At 49.1% G+C, this 18852-nt stretch overlaps 1 protein-coding gene across 2 annotated transcripts in view; it reads right to left on the bottom strand.

Moving 5' to 3' along the window:
• Positions 1 to 18852, bottom strand: part of CORO2B (coronin 2B) — a 149474-nt gene that overhangs the window by 68861 nt on the left and 61761 nt on the right. For both annotated transcript variants that reach the window (XM_054451389.2, XM_054451390.2), the window contains one exon: positions 13671 to 13871. In XM_054451389.2, the coding sequence (XP_054307364.1) occupies positions 13671 to 13871 (201 nt within the window). The remainder of the gene's footprint in view (positions 1 to 13670; positions 13872 to 18852) is intronic.

Below are 18852 nucleotides of genomic sequence, written 5' to 3'. Positions count from 1 at the left end.
ATAAGTACTTATTTATAAATACATAAGTTATTCTAAGTGGGTAGAGTTGTATGCATGTGGATATTGGTGGGCGAGGGCAATCCAGAGGGAGGAACAGCCGGGGCAAAGGCGTGTAGGAGAGAAAGCTGGCTGCAAAGCCGTCTGTGCCTCGGGACAGTGACAGCACTTCACAAACACTGCACAGAGGCTCATCAGGCCTCCATGTTGCATTCCGATCAGCAGGAGCATTTCACAGTCCCAGGTACAAGCTCTCTTTGGACAGGCCCATGGCACTGAGTCAGCACTGAGCTGGGGTACTTTATCTACTCTGTTTCATTTACACCTTGTTCCAATCCCAAAGAGTAGGTCTTAGGAATGATGTCTACTGGACAGAGAAGAATGAAGCTCGGAGAGGTTAAGTAACTTGCCCAAGGTCACAGAGCCATTAAGCAGCCCAGGTGGACCTAGGGCTGTGTATTACTTCCTTTCCAGAATTCTATAGATCAGGACGGGAAAAAGTGGGGAGTGGGTGGAAAGAGTAAAGCACCCAAGAGTGAGCAACCAGGCTCTTCCCTGCATTTTCTTGGCCAGCTCCTCCCGCTTCTACCCAGGTTGTTATCTGGCCTAGGCCCCAACCACAACCCCCACTGGCCCCCTGCTGGCCGAAGGCAGGAAGGAGGCACAGATGGCAGGCGGGGACGAGGCCCCCAGCCAGGCTCACCCAGCTGTCGCTTTGGAGAGCACCATGCATCTCGCCCTCCTCCTCCTCCATTGAACAATTGGGAGCTGGCCAGCCTGGCCCCAGCTGTTCCCTCTCCCTGGTCCAGGGCTCCTACTGACCGAAGCTTCTGGGGTTTTTGTCTCCAGGGGAGGAGAAGCACAGAGTTTCAGAATGTCAGAGCTGGCAAGACCTCGGAGGACAATGGGCCCAACATCTCATTTTACAGATGGGGAAACTGAGGCCTAGAAAGGCAAAGGAACTCACCCAAGGTTACAAAGAACCAGGCAGAGAAGCTAGGTTTCCTAACTGCCAGTGAAGCTTAGGAGTTTGGGGAGCCCCACAGGAATGAAGGGTGCTCAGGTCTATTGCATTGCTCCCTCCCCACCAACTTTCAGCCAGAGCAGTTCTGCCTGTCCTGATTTTATACAATAATATTTCCCTCTGATTTTATTTCCAAGGTCTTTAATCTGAGTGGGGCCACAGACCCTGTTAGGAGGTTTGTGAGCTTGGGTAGGAGAAAACTTACATCTATATTTTCACTAGCCTCTAACTGAAATCTCACATTTCCTTTGTGTATAAATGGAGGCAGCAAACCCCAATAGGATTACTTGAACCTATAATGTGTTCATCAACAGATATCACAGATATTTTCAGATCACTTCTGCTACTATTAACTCAAAATATTTATGCACATCATGACTTTGAAATTAGAGTCGTTACAGTGTCCTACACTCAATCATGGTGCGTAATGCATTGATAGAAAAGCACTTATTACAGCACAATTCTGCTATACATTTTGATAACTGTATTTCCTTTTTTTTTTTTTTTTTGAGACAGGATCTCATTTTGTCACCCAAGCTAGAGTGCAGTGGCATGAGCACAGCTCACTGCAGCCTCAACCTCCCCGGGTTCGAGTGATGCTCTCACCTCAGCCTCCCGAGTATCTGGGACTACTAGCATATGCCACCACACCTGGCTAATTTTTTTGTATTTCGTAGAGATGGTGTCTTGCTATGTTGCCCAGGCTGGTCCCAAGCACCTGTACTCAAGCAACCCTTCCACCTTGGCCTCCCAAAGTGCTGGGATTACAGATGTGAGCCACTGTACCTGGCCTGTGTTTCAATATAATTGGCTTCTTTTGTAATCCTATTTTGTATACTTACAAACTTTATTCTGTGAAGGGGTCTATGGGTTTTTCTAGACTGCCAAAAGGATCTATCCCTGACTCCCCCAAAAGTTAATCTGTTTTATTTGAATAAAATTATTCAGTGTTAAAAACTAAAGTTTGCAAACTTTTGTACTCCGTCTGTGACCTCATAACATTAAGGCACAATTCTCATGAGATAAATGAGCAAACTGGGGATCGGGAGGACTGGACCCTAAGTGGGGAGGGTGCATCAGAGCCCAGTAAGCCAGGATCACACCAGCAGACTTGCACTGAAAGGTTTGTCCTGAGCCAGGCACCTCCAGGCTTTATGTAACACCTCACTGAATCCTCAGAACAGCCTCGGGTTAGGACTAGCATGTCTCTCATTCTGCAGCAAAGGAAACTGAGGCACAGATCAGTTAGATAACTTGCCCAAAGAACATGGCTGGCAAATGGTAGAGTCAGGGTTGAAATCCAGGCCAGCTGATGCAGACCCTGCACCCCTAATCACTGGGCACACTGCCTCCCTGTCTAGGTAGATGGAAGCCTCTCATGGGAAGTCTCTGAGGTGTTGCTGTTGTCTGGGTGCTTCTCTTGGTGGGGGAGTGGGGAGTGGGAAATGGGATGGTTCTGAAGCATATGCTGCCAGGATCAATCATCTGACACATGGGGCACTAACTAGCTGTGCAACCTTGACCAAGTGTCTTGCCCTCTCTGGGCCTCAGTGTCTTCATCTATACATTGCAGAGTTTTAAGCACTACCCCTCCATACCTTCCACCTCTCATGCTCACCTGACGACCCACTTGGAAACTCAGGCACAGGTTGCTTAGCAACTGAAATCAAGGTCTTGGCTGAGTGGAATGGAAAGCGGGGAGTCAAGAAGTGCTATGTGATGCTGATGTCACAGAGCTGTCTCTTGACATGTGAGGCTGTGAATGCTGGGACCAACCCTTCTGCCTCCCACACCCCTCCATCAAGTCAAGAGCCTTGGGATGGGAGCCGGTTGGTGGGGGGGGTGGGGCGGGGTGGAGGGGGAGGGGTGGGTGGCAGTCAGGGACATGAGGAAGGCCATCTGGAAATGGAAACTGCCCGAAGGACTAAATCAGGCCTGAAGTTTCTCAGGCAGGGAAAACAGGCAGCCATTGTTCTGGAAGCTGCCAGGAGAAAGGCCAGTGGTAGGAGCCTTGGCCAAGGCCTCTGGGCCCCAACTGCCCCCAGGGAGATGCTCTGTTTCAAGCCAGGCAACCTTAGTTCCACTCCCCACACCCCTCCTGCACCCTAAATCATTTTTGTTCCTTGAAGTGCTGAGAGTCACTGACACATGAGGAGGGTGCTTCCAAAGCTACGGGCTCAGACGAGACACAACAGCAAGTCTCTACCTGGCCTCCTGTTGAGGGGCTTGGGCATGGCCACCCTTTGTGGACAGATCTCCTACAGACTGAAATTCCACTATTACCAACACATTCCTTTGGGTCTCAAGAGTTTGGTCTCCTTAAATCTCACCCTAACCTTAACCAAATGCAAATTCCCTTGGTAAAGGAAAGCCACTGTTATCATCGACACCTTAGGAGATGTGAGTGTGGACTCAGAAGTGGCTGAGGGCAAGGATTCTGGGGAAGGGGGCCAGAGGGTGTCCAGGCATGTCATGCAACCTTGGATAAGACACTTCTCCTTTTTGGGATCAGGACTTGTCGTGGGCACAACAAGGTGCTTGGAATCTATGATCCCTGGGGTCCCCTCTGACTCTGGCATTGTGTCAATGTAAGACTGGGATTGGGGCGCTGGGGAGGAGGGCCGGTGAGAGGCACGGACTGTGAGGACTGTGTGGCTTCAGCCTGGCTCAGAGCACAGAGCTCATGCTCATTCATTGGAACTGTGCCTCCCTCTGAGCCAGCTAGACTCCACGGAGCCCCCGTCTCAATTCCAGCACCATTTTCTCCCACCAACCTGGATCTTTTAATAATAGAAGCAATATAGCTCAGATTTGTTGAGCACTTGCTGTACGCCAGGCACTATGGTAAAACCTTTACATGCCTTCCCTCATTAAACCCTGGCAGGCAGTCCAACTCCAGATAAACAGGCAGGCTGGCTTGAGAGGGGCACCACCAGGCTCCATGGCAGCCCTGGACCCTCCCTAGAATCCCCCACCTCCAGGCACCCAGCCTGGCATGGCCACCTCAGTCATGCCTCCCTGGAGACCCTGCACCACCACCCCTGTACCCTTTTAGGCACAAATGACTTGCCTATGGGTGCCTTCCCCTCGAGGTAGCTCACTGCTAGGAATACTCAGGGACTGTGCCAGACAACAGTAGCAGGAAGGCCAAAGACAAGGTTCACACTTGCTGGCCACAGGCTCCAAAGCCAGCCAAAGCTAACAGGCTATTGCTAGGATGGGGTGGCCTGGAGACAGGTAACAGTCCTTGGCATCACCATGGCTCCCATTTACTAGCACGTACTATAGGCCAGGCTACGTGCTAAGCGCTTTTTATAGCACCTTATTTAATCATCATAGCACCCTGAGAAACATGCACTATTATTATTTCACAGACAGGGAAACTGAGAAACAGATGTTAGATGCCTAGGGTTTCACAGCTAAGGGGTGGAGCTACAACTTCCAAAGGTATGGGAGGCTCCAGGCCCTAGAAGGAAAATGGGTAGCAGATCAAGCAGACTGGCAGATGCTTCAGAGGCCAGGGCAATGCCTCTGGGCAGAGTTAGGGCCCATGGCTTGACTTCACAGAGTCCTAGTGAACCAGCCACTATAATTTCCAGCCTCCCTGGCTCTGCAAGGAATGAGAGGAATGGAGCCAGAAAGACAGCTCAGCTGTAGACCCGGGCCCAAGGGAGAGGGATGTATTCTTTGACCTCCCTTGATGCCCACTAGCCAGGCTGCATCTCTGGCCCCCTGGACTCCAAATTCAGAGAACACCCATCCCATAACCTTGTAATAAAATAAGAGAACAACACTTCCATTTCTGCAGAAGGGCTCGCCTTCACTTTCCTCAAAAATCAGCAGCCATTCTTCCAAAAAAGGAAAAACACAAAGCAAGACTGTCAATCTCGGGCCTCAGACAAATGAAATAAAGTTGCGACTTTTTTCTTTGAGAGCACAATTCTCCTCCCTTTTCCAAAGTCACTTACTGTACATTCAGGCTGTCATGGGCTTTGAGATGCAAATTGCACCAAGCAGAAGGCAGCTTGAAGAACAAAGAACGATTGAGGAAAGATCTAAAAAATGGATTTGGAAAAGGCTCTCTGAATTCCCTTGGAGAGGCGGAGACCTCACTGCAGAGCAGTGATGAAGATTCAGGCATTTTTTTTTTTTCTGGGGGAGAGAAGGTTTGAGGAGCTCAGTGCTGATTGTGGGGGAGTGATGGGGTGTTACAGAAATCTGGAATGGGAACGAAGGCTTTGGGTAAGCAAACAAAATATTATTTTATTACAGTCCTCAGTACCGAGCTGGGCACTTTTCCTCCTGACCCTTCTTTTAATATTAGGCCTCAGACATGCTGTGAGCTATGGAGCTAATTGATCCACCAACTTCTAGATTCAACTCCAGAGTTAAGACCAGCTGGGCCATGCAATATCGTTCTAAGGGTTTTCAGGGGAGGACGCAGCCCCTTTCAGTCTGGGCAGCCCCTGTAGGGTGCTGCATTCTCCCTAGGAACTGGTGGGGATGGGCTGCCAGGATCAGCAAAGAAGAGACCCCATCTCAGAGTAGATGGGCACCTGCCTCTGTGACTTGGCCATAGGTCAGCCCAATGGCCCCTTGGCTGAGCATCTACTGTGAGCCAGCTCCTTTGCAAACCAGACAAGTTTCCCACCCCTGGGGGCTCTCGGTCCAAGAGAGGCAGCCAATTGGACTATAAACTCCAGGTGGTCAAGACTTGGTCTTGTTTACTGCTTCCTTTTCAGTCCAGGAACTCTGACTGAAACCTAGCAGGCATTCAATACCCATCTGTTGGATGGATGGGTGGGTCGGTGGGCCAATTTTGCCTCTTGACCACTGGAGTGATGCTACCTTGCCTGGACCTCTGCTCCAGGACCCCACCCCTGCCTCTCCTTGCCAACTAGAGTTGTTGCTTCATTCCTTCAGAGTAAGCTTCCCCAAGATCTGCTGCACTTGTATGGAGTTTGGAAACATCTACTCTCTCGGCTTCCAAAAGAGATGGACACATGGGGTGTCAGCTCATCAGAGAGGTGTAATAAAGTGTTGATTGAATTAATGTTCAAGGAAATCCTCTAAGACATCCAAATGGCAGTAATAGTAATACAAGGCACATTTATAGAAATGCTTCCCTCTAATCCTCTGTAAGGTGGGCAGGCACATGACTGGGAGAGCCCTGGGCTAAATTCTGACTCTGCTACTTGTGGGCTGTGCAGTCTTAAAGGAGTTACTTGACTTTTCTGAGCCTTTGTTTCTTTATCTGTAAAACGGGGAGAATAAGTATACTTTCATCATAGAACTTGAGGTGAGATTCAAACAGAGCAGGTATGTTAGATCCTCAAAAGCTCCTCAGGCCACACTCTTGTCGTGGGGAAGGAGAATGCACCATCCCAGCCCCACAGACCTGGTGTACAGCTGGGACTGAGAATGGCTGGGTTATAGGGAGAACCCAGACTCTTGATATCTAGGCCAGGTTTCTTCTCTTTCTGCCAGGTGCCACTTGGGGTAGCAGGTAGCTCTGATTCTAGCCCTGTTCTTCCTGTGGCCTGGATCTGGAGGTGGCAGGCAGTCCGGGTGAAGTACAGCAGGAAAGGGGTGGCGCCCCTGGGGAGGCCCCAGTGGTTAATCAGGCTGCTGGGCACAGTGCCTGCTCTCTGGAATATTCATAAGGCCCCTCCAGCTGTGCCAGGCAATCAGGGTGCTGATTGCTCCCCCATCTGCAGCTTAACATTCCACTCCAGAGAGCTGGCAGCTGAATGTTAACTAGGGAAAAAAACAGGCACTGGCCTTCACAACGGCAGCCTGAATAAGAGACCTGGGGAAGACAGAGCCACTCCTTCGAGATCTGCCAGCCAGAACTTATCTGTTTACCAGCATCATGGGTGGTGGAAAGAATCATGGATTCAGAAATAAGTGAGCTGGCTTGGGGTCCATACTGTATGCCCGGCTCTGCCGTCTCAGCTTCCCCAAGTGTGAGGTGGGGATGGCTGTACCCACCTGCTGAGAGGATCAATGAACACAGAGTTTGCTGGAACTCGAGAGTGCTGTACGAAGGCAAAGCATCTTCGCAGTTGTTGTTTGTAGTTGTTGTAGACATGGCTTCCTACTCTGCAGAAGAATTTTTAATCATAAATATGGAAATCTCAAGCAAGCTGGCTTTGAAGGAAATGGGGCAAGGAGAGAAAAGCTCTGTGGAAGGTTCTGAGCCTCCCTCAGGAGGTGTGTCCTCGGGGCAGGGATTTGGGGATCCTGGGCAGGTGCTATTCTCTTCTGGCCCAAATCTCTTAGAAAAGCAAGCAAGGAATGAAAGGAGATGCTGGATAGTGGAGGGAAAAAATTTAGAGAAGAACTAAGACAATTCTCTGCGGCCTGCTGTTTGCTCAAGACAAAAATCTGGAGCCATTCAGCGTAGGGACAAGACTGTCCCACCATGAATTAATAGCTTATAACTAATGCTCAAAGTGATGATTTGCAGTCACCAAGAAATGGCCCAAATCTTTTCTGTGTTTGTATTGAATACAGGAAACTGTTTTCAGGGAAATTTCTATCAAACTGAGGGGGTGAAAACTGGAGCTAAAATAATCTGACCCTTTTCCTTCCCAGAAAATCGGCTAGTGTGGTACAACATCTCCACCGCTGCCAGATCAACGAAGGGTTCTGCATTGGGCCTGACTGCCTCCCTCTCCCCGCACCCCCTGCATCAGCCGGGAGGCTATCCCACGCCTGCAGGCCCAGCCCTGGCCACAGGGGGCGGTAGAGGGACGGCCGTGGCTTGGGCGGCAGGGGAAGCCGGCGCTGGCTCCAATACCTAAGCCACCCCGCTTTGGAGGCGGGACCCTGCGTCCCATAGTCCCCAGACTCGGGGTCCTGCCTCAAACTACTTGAGCCTCGCAGATCAAGGAGCTGCCTCACCCTCCCACGGAGTCAGTAACCCACCCCACCCCTCGCCATGCCTTCACTATGGGCCCTGCAGTTCTGTTTGAACTTTCTACCGCGAGCCCATATTCAGGTGTTACTCTGGGAGGAAACATTTGCAACATACATAAGGGAGGGCTGATGTTCAAGGCAGATGAAGACATTCATCTGACCGGAGGGCAGCAGACAAACCGAGCGGATGGGGCCCCTCGTCTTTACCCGGTGCACACCCTGCACGGAGCCCCTCTCCGGCCTGTAGGGCCTCTGAAACTTCAGGGGCTCCCTCTTCACATCAGCGAATTGCCTTTATTTTTTCGAAAGTACAAAACGTTAAGTACTCATTGTAAGAAATTTAGATCATATAGCTAAGGGAAAAGAAAATTAAAGAGCACTCATGGTTTCAATACTTGGGAGATAACAACTTTTGACATTTGATGTATATTTTTTCAGTCGCTTCCAGATAGGTAAATAGATAGTTTTTGTTTTTGAGATGGAATCTAGCTCTGTCACCAAGCTGGAGTGCAGTCGCGCGATCTCGGCTCACTACAACCTCCAGCTCCCAGGTTTAAGTGATTCTCCTGCCTCAGCCTCCCAAGTAGCTGGGATTACAGGCATGCGCCATCACGCCCAGCCAAGTTTTGTATTTTTAGTAGAGACGGGGGTTTCACCATGTTGGCCAGGAGTGTCTCCATTTTTTTTTTTTTTTTTTTTTTTTTTTTTTTGAGACGGAGTTTCGCTCTTGTTGCCCAGGCTGGAGTGCAGTGGCGCGATCTCAGCCCACCGCAACCTCTGCCTCCAATTCTCCTGCCTCAGCTTCCTGAGTAGCTGGGATTACAGGCACCTGCCATCATGCCCGGCTAATTTTGTATTTTTAGTAGAGACGGGGTTTCTCCATGTTGGTCAGGCTGGTCTTGAACTCCTGACCTCAGGTGATCAGCCCGCTTTGGCCTCCCAAAGTGCTGGGATTACAGGGGATAGATATTTTTAATGTGATTAATCATATATTGCATTTCTTCATGTAACAGTGTATCATATAAATAGTTTTCTCTTGTTAAATATTACTTTGCATTGCTGGTCCTCAGTGTATGGCCTGGGTACCTCTGGTGATACCCGAGACCATTTTATGCAGTCCATTGGGTCAAAAGTATTTTCCTAATAATAAGACATTATCTGCCACTTCACTCTCATTCTCTCTCTCGAGTGTATAGTGGGGTTTTCCAAAGGCCGCATAATGTGTGATATGCAAAGCCAGCCAGCTGTCTTCTAATAAGCCAGACTTATGTTAAAGAGATTTGCAAAAGTATAAAATGATGCCATTCTTCTGATTAACTTTTTTGTCTTAAAAAAGTTATTTTGAATAAAAATATGTTTTTCAGGAGAACATGAAATAGACTTATCATTATGCAAGTTAATACATATTTTAAAATTCCTTCATTTTTATTTTGAATATGCTAAATATTGATAGATATAACCCACATAAACAAAAGTTCTTTGGGATCCTCAATAATCAAGAGTGGAAAGTGAACCTGAGACTGAACGCTGGAGAACAAGACTGCTCTATAGCATCATTTTAATGACTGCATAGTGTCCCTTTGTGTGGCTCTTCCCTAATTTGTTTACCCCATTTCCTTAATGATGGACCTGCAGGCTGTTTCCAACCTTTCACTACCATAAAATTGCTACACAACCACTCAGTACTCATGTAAAGTGAAAACTTCTTGAAATGAGAGAAAACAACAGAAATCAATTGGTAGTCTGAGTCGTCACAATGAGTCCATGATTAATCAAGTTAAACAAAATATATTACAGCACGTGAACAAATAAAGTTGAAAAAAGATATATATCAAATACACCTTATATGTATATATATAGCATATTTCTATATATAGAGAGACAAACTCTGTAAAGAGCACATTCTTTTCTGCTGTCCACGAAGTGTTTACAAAGTGTGATCATATTCTAGACCAGTGCTACTGACAGTGTAAAACATTTTGTTACCATTACAGAAATTGAGAGGAAGCATTTAGAAACGTTTAAGCAATTTGACAGAGAAACTTTATTTTTATTGAATATAATTTAAAAATTGAGGCTTGTAAAAATAATCGAGTACTAAAAAATGCTGCACACATATTTTTTAAATACACTTGAGAATATTTCTGCAGGATGAATTCCTAAACTGGACTTGCTAGGTCAGTAGACAGGCACCTTTAAATATTAATAGAAATTGCCAACTTGCCTCATTTACATCTTACCAAGAGTGTATTTGAGCACCTGCTCTCTCACACCTTTGGCAATACTGATGATTATTACTCTTTTAAATCTTTTCCAATTAGTAGGTTAAAATATATATTTTGCCTTCTGTAAATTGCTTATTCATATTTTTGCCTTTCTTCCTTTCTCTCTCTCTCTCTCTTTTTCTTTCTTTCTTTTTTTTGAGACGGAGTCTCGCTCTGTCGCCCAGGCTGGAGGGCAGTGGTGCAATCTCGACTCATTGCAAGCTCCGCCTCCTGGGTTCACACCATTCTCCTGCCTCAGCCTCCCAAGTAGCTGGGACTATAGGCGCCCGCCACCAGACCCGGCTAATTTTGTTTTTGTATTTTTAGTACAGACAAGGTTTCACTGTGTTAGCCAGGATGGTCTTGATCTCCTGACCTCGTGATCCACCCGCCTCCGCCTCCCAAAGTGCTGGGATTACAGGTGTGAGCCACTGCACCCGGTCTTTTCTTTCTTTTTCTTTCTTTCTTTCTTTCTTTCTTTTTTTTTTTTTTAGCTGGAATCTTTTTCTGTCGCCCAGGCTGGAGTGCAGTAGTGCAATCTCGCCCACTGCAACCTCCGCCTCCCGGGTTCAAGCAATTCTTCTGTCTTAGCCTCCCAAGTAGCTGGGACTACAGGCGCACGCCATCATGCCCAGCTGATTTTTGTACTTTTAGTAGAGGCAGGGTTTCACCATATTGGTCAGGCTGGTTTCAAACTCCTAAACTCAGGTGATCCACCCACCTCGGCCTCCCAAAGTGCTGGGATTACAGGCGTGAGCCACCATGCCCAGACTCTTTTTTTTTTTTTTTTTGAGAGACAGGATCTTTCTCCGTTGCCCAGGCTGGGGTGCAGTGGAGTGATCACAGCTCACTGCAGCCTCCAATTCCTGGGTTCAAGCGATTCTCCTGCCTCAGCCTCCCAAGTAGCTCGGACTTCAGGGCAAGCCACCATGCCCAGCAAATTTTTTTTTTTTCTATTGGTAGAAACAGGGTATCAGGGCCTCACTATGTTGCCCAGACTGGTCTCAAACTCCTGGGCTTAAGTGATCTTCCTGCCTTGGCCTCCCAAAGTGTTGGGATTACAGGTGTGAGCCATGGCACCTGGCCCCAGTCCCATTTTTCTTTTTTTTCTTTCTTTCTTTTTTTTTTTTTTTGAGACGGAGTTTCGATCTTGTTGCCCAGGCTGGAGTGCAATGGCACAATCTCGGCTCACCACAACCCCCGCCTCCCGGGTTCAAGTGATTCTCCTGCCTCAGCCTCCCCAGTAGCTGGAATAACAGGCATGTGCCACCATGCCTGGCTAATTTTGTATTTTTAGTAGAGATGGAGTTTCTCCATGTTGGTCAGGCTAGCCTCAAACTCTCGACCTCAGGTGATCTGCCCGCCTTGGCCTCCCAAAGTGCTGGAATTACAGGCGTGAGCCACCGTGCCTGGCCGGGTTCTTTTTCTTGTTGATTTTTCTGGAACTCTTTATATATTCTTCACAGGAATACTTTGTCTATTATATATTGCAAATACTGTAGTCAAGTATGTGGCTTGAGTTTTCATCTTGTTTAGGTGTCTCATTGTAGTACAGAAACTATCTTTTAAAAATTTATTCTAACCTATTCATTTCCTTTACGATTTGGGGGATTCCTGTCTTTCTTAGGAAGCCTTTCTTCATCAAATGATTTTAAACACGCACTCCATTTTCCTCTAATACACTTGTAGCTTTTCTTATTTTAAATGTTTAGATCTTTAATGCAACTGGAATTAATTTTTGTCATGATGTGAGGTACTGCCTGTTGACCCTTGTGAGCCTGAAGTAGAGCATGGCAGGGTGCCAGCGATAGGTTTGAGCCTCAGTAAGAACCAGCCCACATGTTCCTGGTGACCCGCAGGCCTGGATGGATGGAGCTGAGTGCGTGCCTGAGGCAACAGTGATCTGAGGCCATCTGATTCAGGAGGGAAGGGAAGCTGCATTTGAGGATCCTTCCGAATGTGTTAGAGCAGCTGTGAACCTTTGCCAAGTTGACCAGCATAGTGGATAACTTTCCCAAAAAAGTAACCAAACATCCTTAACATGTTGTGTGGTTCACTAGGAGCTTCACATCTATTATCTCACTTAAGGCCAACATGGCAGATGTAGGCAGAGGAGGACTTCTGATCCTGCTTTTACCATTACAGGAAAATAAGGGTCAGAGAAGTGAAGTGACATGCGCACAGTCCCAAGTCTGGCAAGTGCAGAACCCAGACCTGCTGCCACCAAGTGCATGCTCCTTGGACCTCTCTGTGCATCAGGCTCTGTCCTCAGTGTCCCTGCAGCTGCCCCTCTGATGGAGAGGAAGATCTGGTCTAAGCCTTTTCCAAATCTGTGCTCCCCCACTGTGGGTAGGAGAGACTGGAAAAATCCATCCTCCACCACCAGCTGACAGTGAATTTTGAGAACCAAGGCTTCCTTCCACATGCACCTCTTCCTCCCCCTGAGCGATTTGGTGGAGGGTGGGAGTGGGGATGAGTCAGGCTGGGAAGGGGGAACTCAGCCATAAACAAGTGGGACTGACAGCGAGCACTTTCCCTGAAGCGCGTGACCTCCCACGGGCCTCTGGGGACTCCGCCTGAATGGCTATGGCTTAAAAATTTCATGATCTAGGTTTTGCAGATTTAATCTGTTATATTCATGTAAGCAGCTGCAGAAAGGGGAAAATCTTTAGATAGGAGGTGGGGGATGAGAAAGAAGGTAAATTATTTCCAGTCTCTCAGTAGAGAGCAATAAGAAAAAAATCAGTGGGCCAAGTGCGGTGGCTCATGCCTGTAATTCCAGCACTTTGGGAGGCCAAGGTGGGCAGATCACCTGAGGTCAGGAGTTCGAGACCAGCCTGACCAACATGGTGAAACCCCATCTCTACTAAAAATACAAAAATTAGCTGGGTATGGTGACACATGCCTGCAACCCCAGCTTCTCGGGAGGCTGAGGCAGGAGAATCGCTTGAACCTGGGAGGCAGAGGTTGCAGTGAGCCGAGATCGCGCCATTGCACTCCAGCCTGGATGACAGAGCAAGACTCCATCTTAAAAACAAAAAAAGTGTATAATTTTTGCAGATGCTCAATGTAAAATACCTATGGCTGGGTCTTCATCCCTTCTGGCTCCAAACCAAGAGGACACTCAGGACACAGAGTGGTAGAGCTAGACCTGGTCTTGGACATCAGAGTGTTCCACTCCCTCAGGGAATGGAACCTTGTGTACACCAAGGGAGTGGCTTGTCCTTCAAGGCACACCTTTAGGCAAGCTCTGGAAAGAGATCTCAGGTCTCCTGGATCCAGGGCCTGCACTTGCTCTGTTGAATCTCAGCAAAACCCTAGAGAAGGCATAGCCACTAGATGCTTGATGAGGAAGTAAAAGGTGGGAACTCAGAGAGAAGTAGGGTCAACAGGCCTAAGAGAGACCAAGGAGGGCTCCTCTCTGCCCTGGAGCTGCAGCTGGAGTGGAGGTAGGGGCCGCCTACCTGCTCCAGTGGGATGACGAGGAAGGAGCCGCCCCCTGCGCTCTCAGTGACGATGGCCAGGAAGCGGGTGTTGACGGCACAGAAGTGGTTGTCGTGCACATTCTTGGTGATGGGGATCCCATCGAAGCAGTGCTCCCGGTTGGCCACCTTCCCGTAGACATTCCGGAACTTGGAGCTACGGTATTGCGGACGCCAGGACATCTGTGAGGGGCCAGGAGAGACAAGGGTCAGGCTGGGCCCTGCGCCATGAAGGGCCTTGGCTGGGCTCTGGGGGGAGGGAAGCTGCGGCTCAGAGGTGCAGCAGATGAGCAGGCCCTGGGTCCCCTGTCAGGAAGAGGTGGAAAGGAAGAAGCATCCAAGAATTCAGGGCACACTCATATGCCCAGCCCGTTCTAGTGGGTTTCATCTTTTAATAAAGTCTTACAAAAACAAAGATTGGCATAGGAGCTTTTGGTACACATGCCCACCCCACTTTCTAGAAAGGTTGTAGGGTCCTTTTACTACCCAGGAACCTATCATGTGATAGAGCAAAGCAAGAACACATACAGACTCCCTCCTGAGTATCTGGAACTGTGCTCGGTTCAGCATGGGAGATGTGGACAGCAGAGGCCAGTGTTCACCAAGATTGAGGACAAGGCCCACAGCAGGAGTGGGGCAGGGAGATGTCTCTCCACGTGCAAGAAGGCAACCCCCCACCCACTGTCATCCCCTCAGATTCTCTAGTGTTTCTAATCCACAGGTACACTCTCAGAAATCTCTGAGTCCTGGATATTATCATCATATCATCAGGCACAGAGAGGATAAGTGACTTGTCCAAGGCTATACAGCTAAGTAGGGCCATGAACATAGGTCTCCTGACTGGAAATCCAAGACTCCTCCTATGCCAGATTACCCTTTGGAGCAAGGTTTCTCAGCATGTGGCCCACAGATCACCTGTATCAAAGTCATCTGGGGTGGGGGAAGTCTCTGAGCTTCCTATGTCATTTATAAGAAATGCTGATTACTGGGTCCCAATCTAGACCTACTGAATCCAATATTTTGAGGATGGAGCCCAGGAATCAGTACTTTTCCATCACAACTGGAGAGTCTCACGTGATGACAAAGCACACGATTAAAGCGATCTGGATTGCTGAGTCACTACATGAGGCGTTGCTGTCTTGGAGCACTTACGGAATCCATAGCAGACTTTGTACGAGTGACAAACTTTTGTTATAAGCCACTATGATTTTGGAGTTAATTTGTTATTACAGCATATCGTAGCCTGTTCTAACTGATATACTTTGTAGGTTTTTTTTTTTTTTTTTGGTTTTTTCTTTTTGTTTGTTTGTTTTTGAGACGGGGCTGTCACCCAGGCTGGAGTACAATGGTGCGATCTCGGCTCACTGTAACCTCCGTCTCCCAGGTTCAAGTGATTCTCCCACCTCAGCCTCCTGAGTAGCTGGGATTACAGGGGCCCACCACCACGGCTGGCTAATTTTGGCATTTTTAGTAGAGACAGATTTCACTATGTTGGCCAGGCTGGTCTTGAACTCCTGACCTCAGGTGATCCATCTGACTCGGCCTCCCAAAGTGCTGGGATTACAGGCGTGAGCCATGGTGCCGCCTGGCCTGTATTTGATTTAAATCAAGCCAGGAGCTAAGTCACAAAGTCCTCTTTATTGAAGGAAGAAGTTAAGAATCCAGAAGGAGAATCCCAGGGAAGATTCCTCACCTTCAGGCAAATTCTCTTTCACCAGCTCTCTGGGCCTCAACCCCTGCCTCTCCACTGCCTCTTCTCCACTTCCCAAGGTTGCCCTCCATCCCACAGGGCCAGTCTCCCCGCTCTCCACTCCTCCCTACTTCCCTGCCTTTGCCCATGCTGTGTCCCTGTCCCACTTGCCGTCTCTCTCTGCTGAATTCTGCTCCAGACTGTCTGGATAAAGTCATGCTGGAGAGGCAGGAGCATTGGCTGGGAGGCTGGTGGGTCACTGCCCTTTCCCCTCCCCAGGCTGACTGTGTGACCTCAGGCAAGGCCTTCCCCTCTCCTCCCCAGGCTGTGTGACCTCAGGCCAGCCTCTCCCCTCCCCTCCCCTCCCCAAGCTGACTATGTGACCGCAGGCAAGGCTCTCCCTTCCCCAAGCACAGGCTCCTCATCAGGACACCAACTATTCCCAAAGTGGGGTCCCAGGTGGTCCTTTACATGGTTACAGAGATGAAGTTAATTTTAGCCAGTCATGTGTTTATTTTAAATTGCTTTAGAAAAAATACAACTTGCATATGCCAAATCCATGATTTCACAGATACTACTGCTACTGAGGCTAAGTTTTAAAAAGTGAATTAATTCAAAGAAAAATACAGTACGAAAAATATAGTATGGGTGGTTGGTGGACCCGGCAAAAGTTTAATCTGAAGTGAGAACACTAGGTATTTCTCGGTCTTTTCCATGCAGAACATTCTCGATGCCACAGTTGCCACAGAAGAGAAAGGAGGTGTTGAGCTTGCTCACTCCAACCTCCTTTGTTCCTTGCTGGTGCGGTTCTAGCCTGGAATGTCTTCTCTGTGCAGCCACCCCTCAGCCTTTAAGGCCCGACTCACCCTGATCTACACAGCCCACAGTGACCTTCTCAGAATCCGCAGACAGCCGGCGCCTCTCCCTGGGCTCCTAGTCTAGAGCTTGTCCTAGCCTCTCCCATCCTGGGGGTGGGTTGCTGCTCTGTGATGGCAGGAAGTGATACCAGGGTCTTCTGAAAGGGACTGAAGACTAGTTTGCACTTTTCCCAGGCAGCCTAGGTAAGTCGTGGAGGCCACGGGGAGACCTGCTGGGAAACTGGCCTCGTGGCAGGCCCAGCCCATCCATGAAGGGAGCCCAGCCTACTGGGGAGACAGATGACACAGTTCAGCATCCACCAGAACCTGAGGCTCAGGGAGCCAAAGGGATGGCAAGTTCTGTCTCCAACCCCAGCACAGGCCGTGGCTGGGCACCGTGGACGGTCTGCGCAAGGCCTGTTTCTAGACTGAGTGCCCAGTTCTGTACTCTTCCCAGTGCAGACTTCACCGCAGGCTCTCCCTGGGGGACAAGAGGAAGGGTCACAAGAACCGGACTGGAAGCCACACAGACCTAGATTCAAATCCCAACCCTGCTGTGTGACTTGGGCAAATCACTTAACCTCTCTATGCCACTTGCATCTACTCCCATATTAAAGAAGATAGCAGGCATGGTGGCAGGCACCTGTAATCCCAGCTAGTCGGGAGGCTGAAGCAGGAGAATTGCTTGAACCCAGACGGCAGAGGTTGCAGTGAGCCGAGATCACGCCACTGCACTCCAGCCTGGGCAACAGAATGAGACTCCATCTCAAAAAAAAAAAAAAAAAAAAAAAAAGAGGCTAGGCTGGGTGAGGTGAGTCACTCTTGTAATCCCAGCACCTTGGGAGGCTGAGGCGGACAGATCGCTTGAACCCAGGAGTTGGAGACACTAGCCTGAGCAACATGGCAGAACCGTGTCTCTATACCAAAAACATACAAAGTTAGCCAGGCATAGTGGTACACGCCTATAGTCTCTGCTACTTGGGAGGCTGAGGTGGGAGGATGGCTTGAGCCTGGGAGGTGGAGGTTGCAGTGAGCTGAGTTGCACCACTGCACTACTGCCTTGGCGACAGTGCCGAACCCTGTCTCAAAAAAATAAATAAAAAATAAAGGTGGCTAATCATCCCCATCACCTCCAAGGGCTCGGGAGAAGCCAATGCCAAGCTGCCTGTCATATGCCCAGCACAGGACATGCTGACCTGATAGGCTCTCCTGAGCCCACCCGGCAAAGTCCACACTTACCCCAGGTTCCCCAGGTGGAGCGCTCAGCGGCCCGCAGTTTCTGTGCCTGTTTTCCCATCTGACTTCACCTCTTCCTCATCCACCCTCCCCCTTCTCCTTTTCCCTGCTCCTTCTGCTTCCTCCCACTCTCTGCCCTTGTTTCCTCTCTCCCCCAAATCCCCAGCTCCCCAGTCCTCAGGGTGTAGACACAGGAAGGAGGCATCTGTGGTGAAGGCTCTGGTGGGCACACTTGTGGTCTTCTTGAGTGACTCCTTACCCATCTCCTGTTGCTCCCACAGCCCAGCTAGCACTTCTGAGCTGGATGCTGCATCCTGGGGGACCACAGCACTCAGGCTCGGGGTGAGCAGGCATGTTCTCCCACTCAGCGTGTTCCCTGGGGATGGGCCTGGGCAGGCCCTAGAATGAGGCAGGCCTGCTTCCTGGCAAGAATGGAGAGTGTCTGTCTCTCAGCAAGCCTGGGCTGGCCTCTCCACCGTGGCTGCTGGGCTGGGGCTGGATCTCCATGGAGATTCTCTCTGCTGGGCCTTTGGAAGGGCCAGGGGAAGGGAGGTCAGGGGCTGCTGTTGATCAATGGCTCCACATCCCTGGGCGTGGAGCTCCACTCCACGCGAACCTATGCGTAAGTGTTCACACAGAACCCTGAGCTGGGAGTCTGCAGTCCTGGCTCCCCTCCCCATTCAGACTCCTACTGACCTTGGGAAAGACACTTTGCTGCTCCAAGCACCAGTTGCTCCTCCCCCTCTACCCCAGCCCTTCTCTTTCTTTCTACTTCTGTGGAATTACGGGAAAAGAACTTGCAAAAATCATGACTCCTGCCTCCTCATTACTTCAGCACGCATTTCCTACAAAGGACGGCAATTTCCTTAGCACATCACCATCATCGCATCCGAGAAAACGGACCATTCCTCAATACCATGTAATGCCCAGCCCATGTTTAAATTTCCCCCCAATGCCTTTTACAGCTGTTTTAGTTTCTGAACTAGGATTCAGTGAATCCTAGGTTCATGTGTTGCATTTGGTTGTGATCTCTCTTTTGCCTTCTTTAACCTAGAATATTCCTATCACCTTTTTTTTTTTTTTTTAATGGCATTGCCTTTTGGAAGATACCAGGTCAGTTGTCAGTCATCTTATAAAACATTCCAACGATCTGTCTCATGATGCTTCAGGGCAATGCCAAAGTTGTTCCTGTATCCCTTGTAAACTTTAAGAGTTAGGTCTAAGGCCTTGATTTGATTCAGGTTACAATGTCTCCATTATTAGTTACTTGGCTTTGGTAAAGCACCAGAAAGGAGAGGAGAGGGCAGGGGGAATGTGTGAGCACACACCTGGTCTGGCTGGTGGCAGTGAGGAGGCCACCTGGCCAGTGCCAAGGGTTTGC

Source organism: Pongo pygmaeus, chromosome 16 (assembly GCF_028885625.2).
Source record: "Pongo pygmaeus isolate AG05252 chromosome 16, NHGRI_mPonPyg2-v2.0_pri, whole genome shotgun sequence".
Lineage (NCBI taxonomy): Eukaryota > Metazoa > Chordata > Mammalia > Primates > Hominidae > Pongo > Pongo pygmaeus.
The sequence above is the reverse complement of the archived record's forward strand: the minus strand, read 5'-3'. Positions and strand labels throughout refer to the sequence as shown.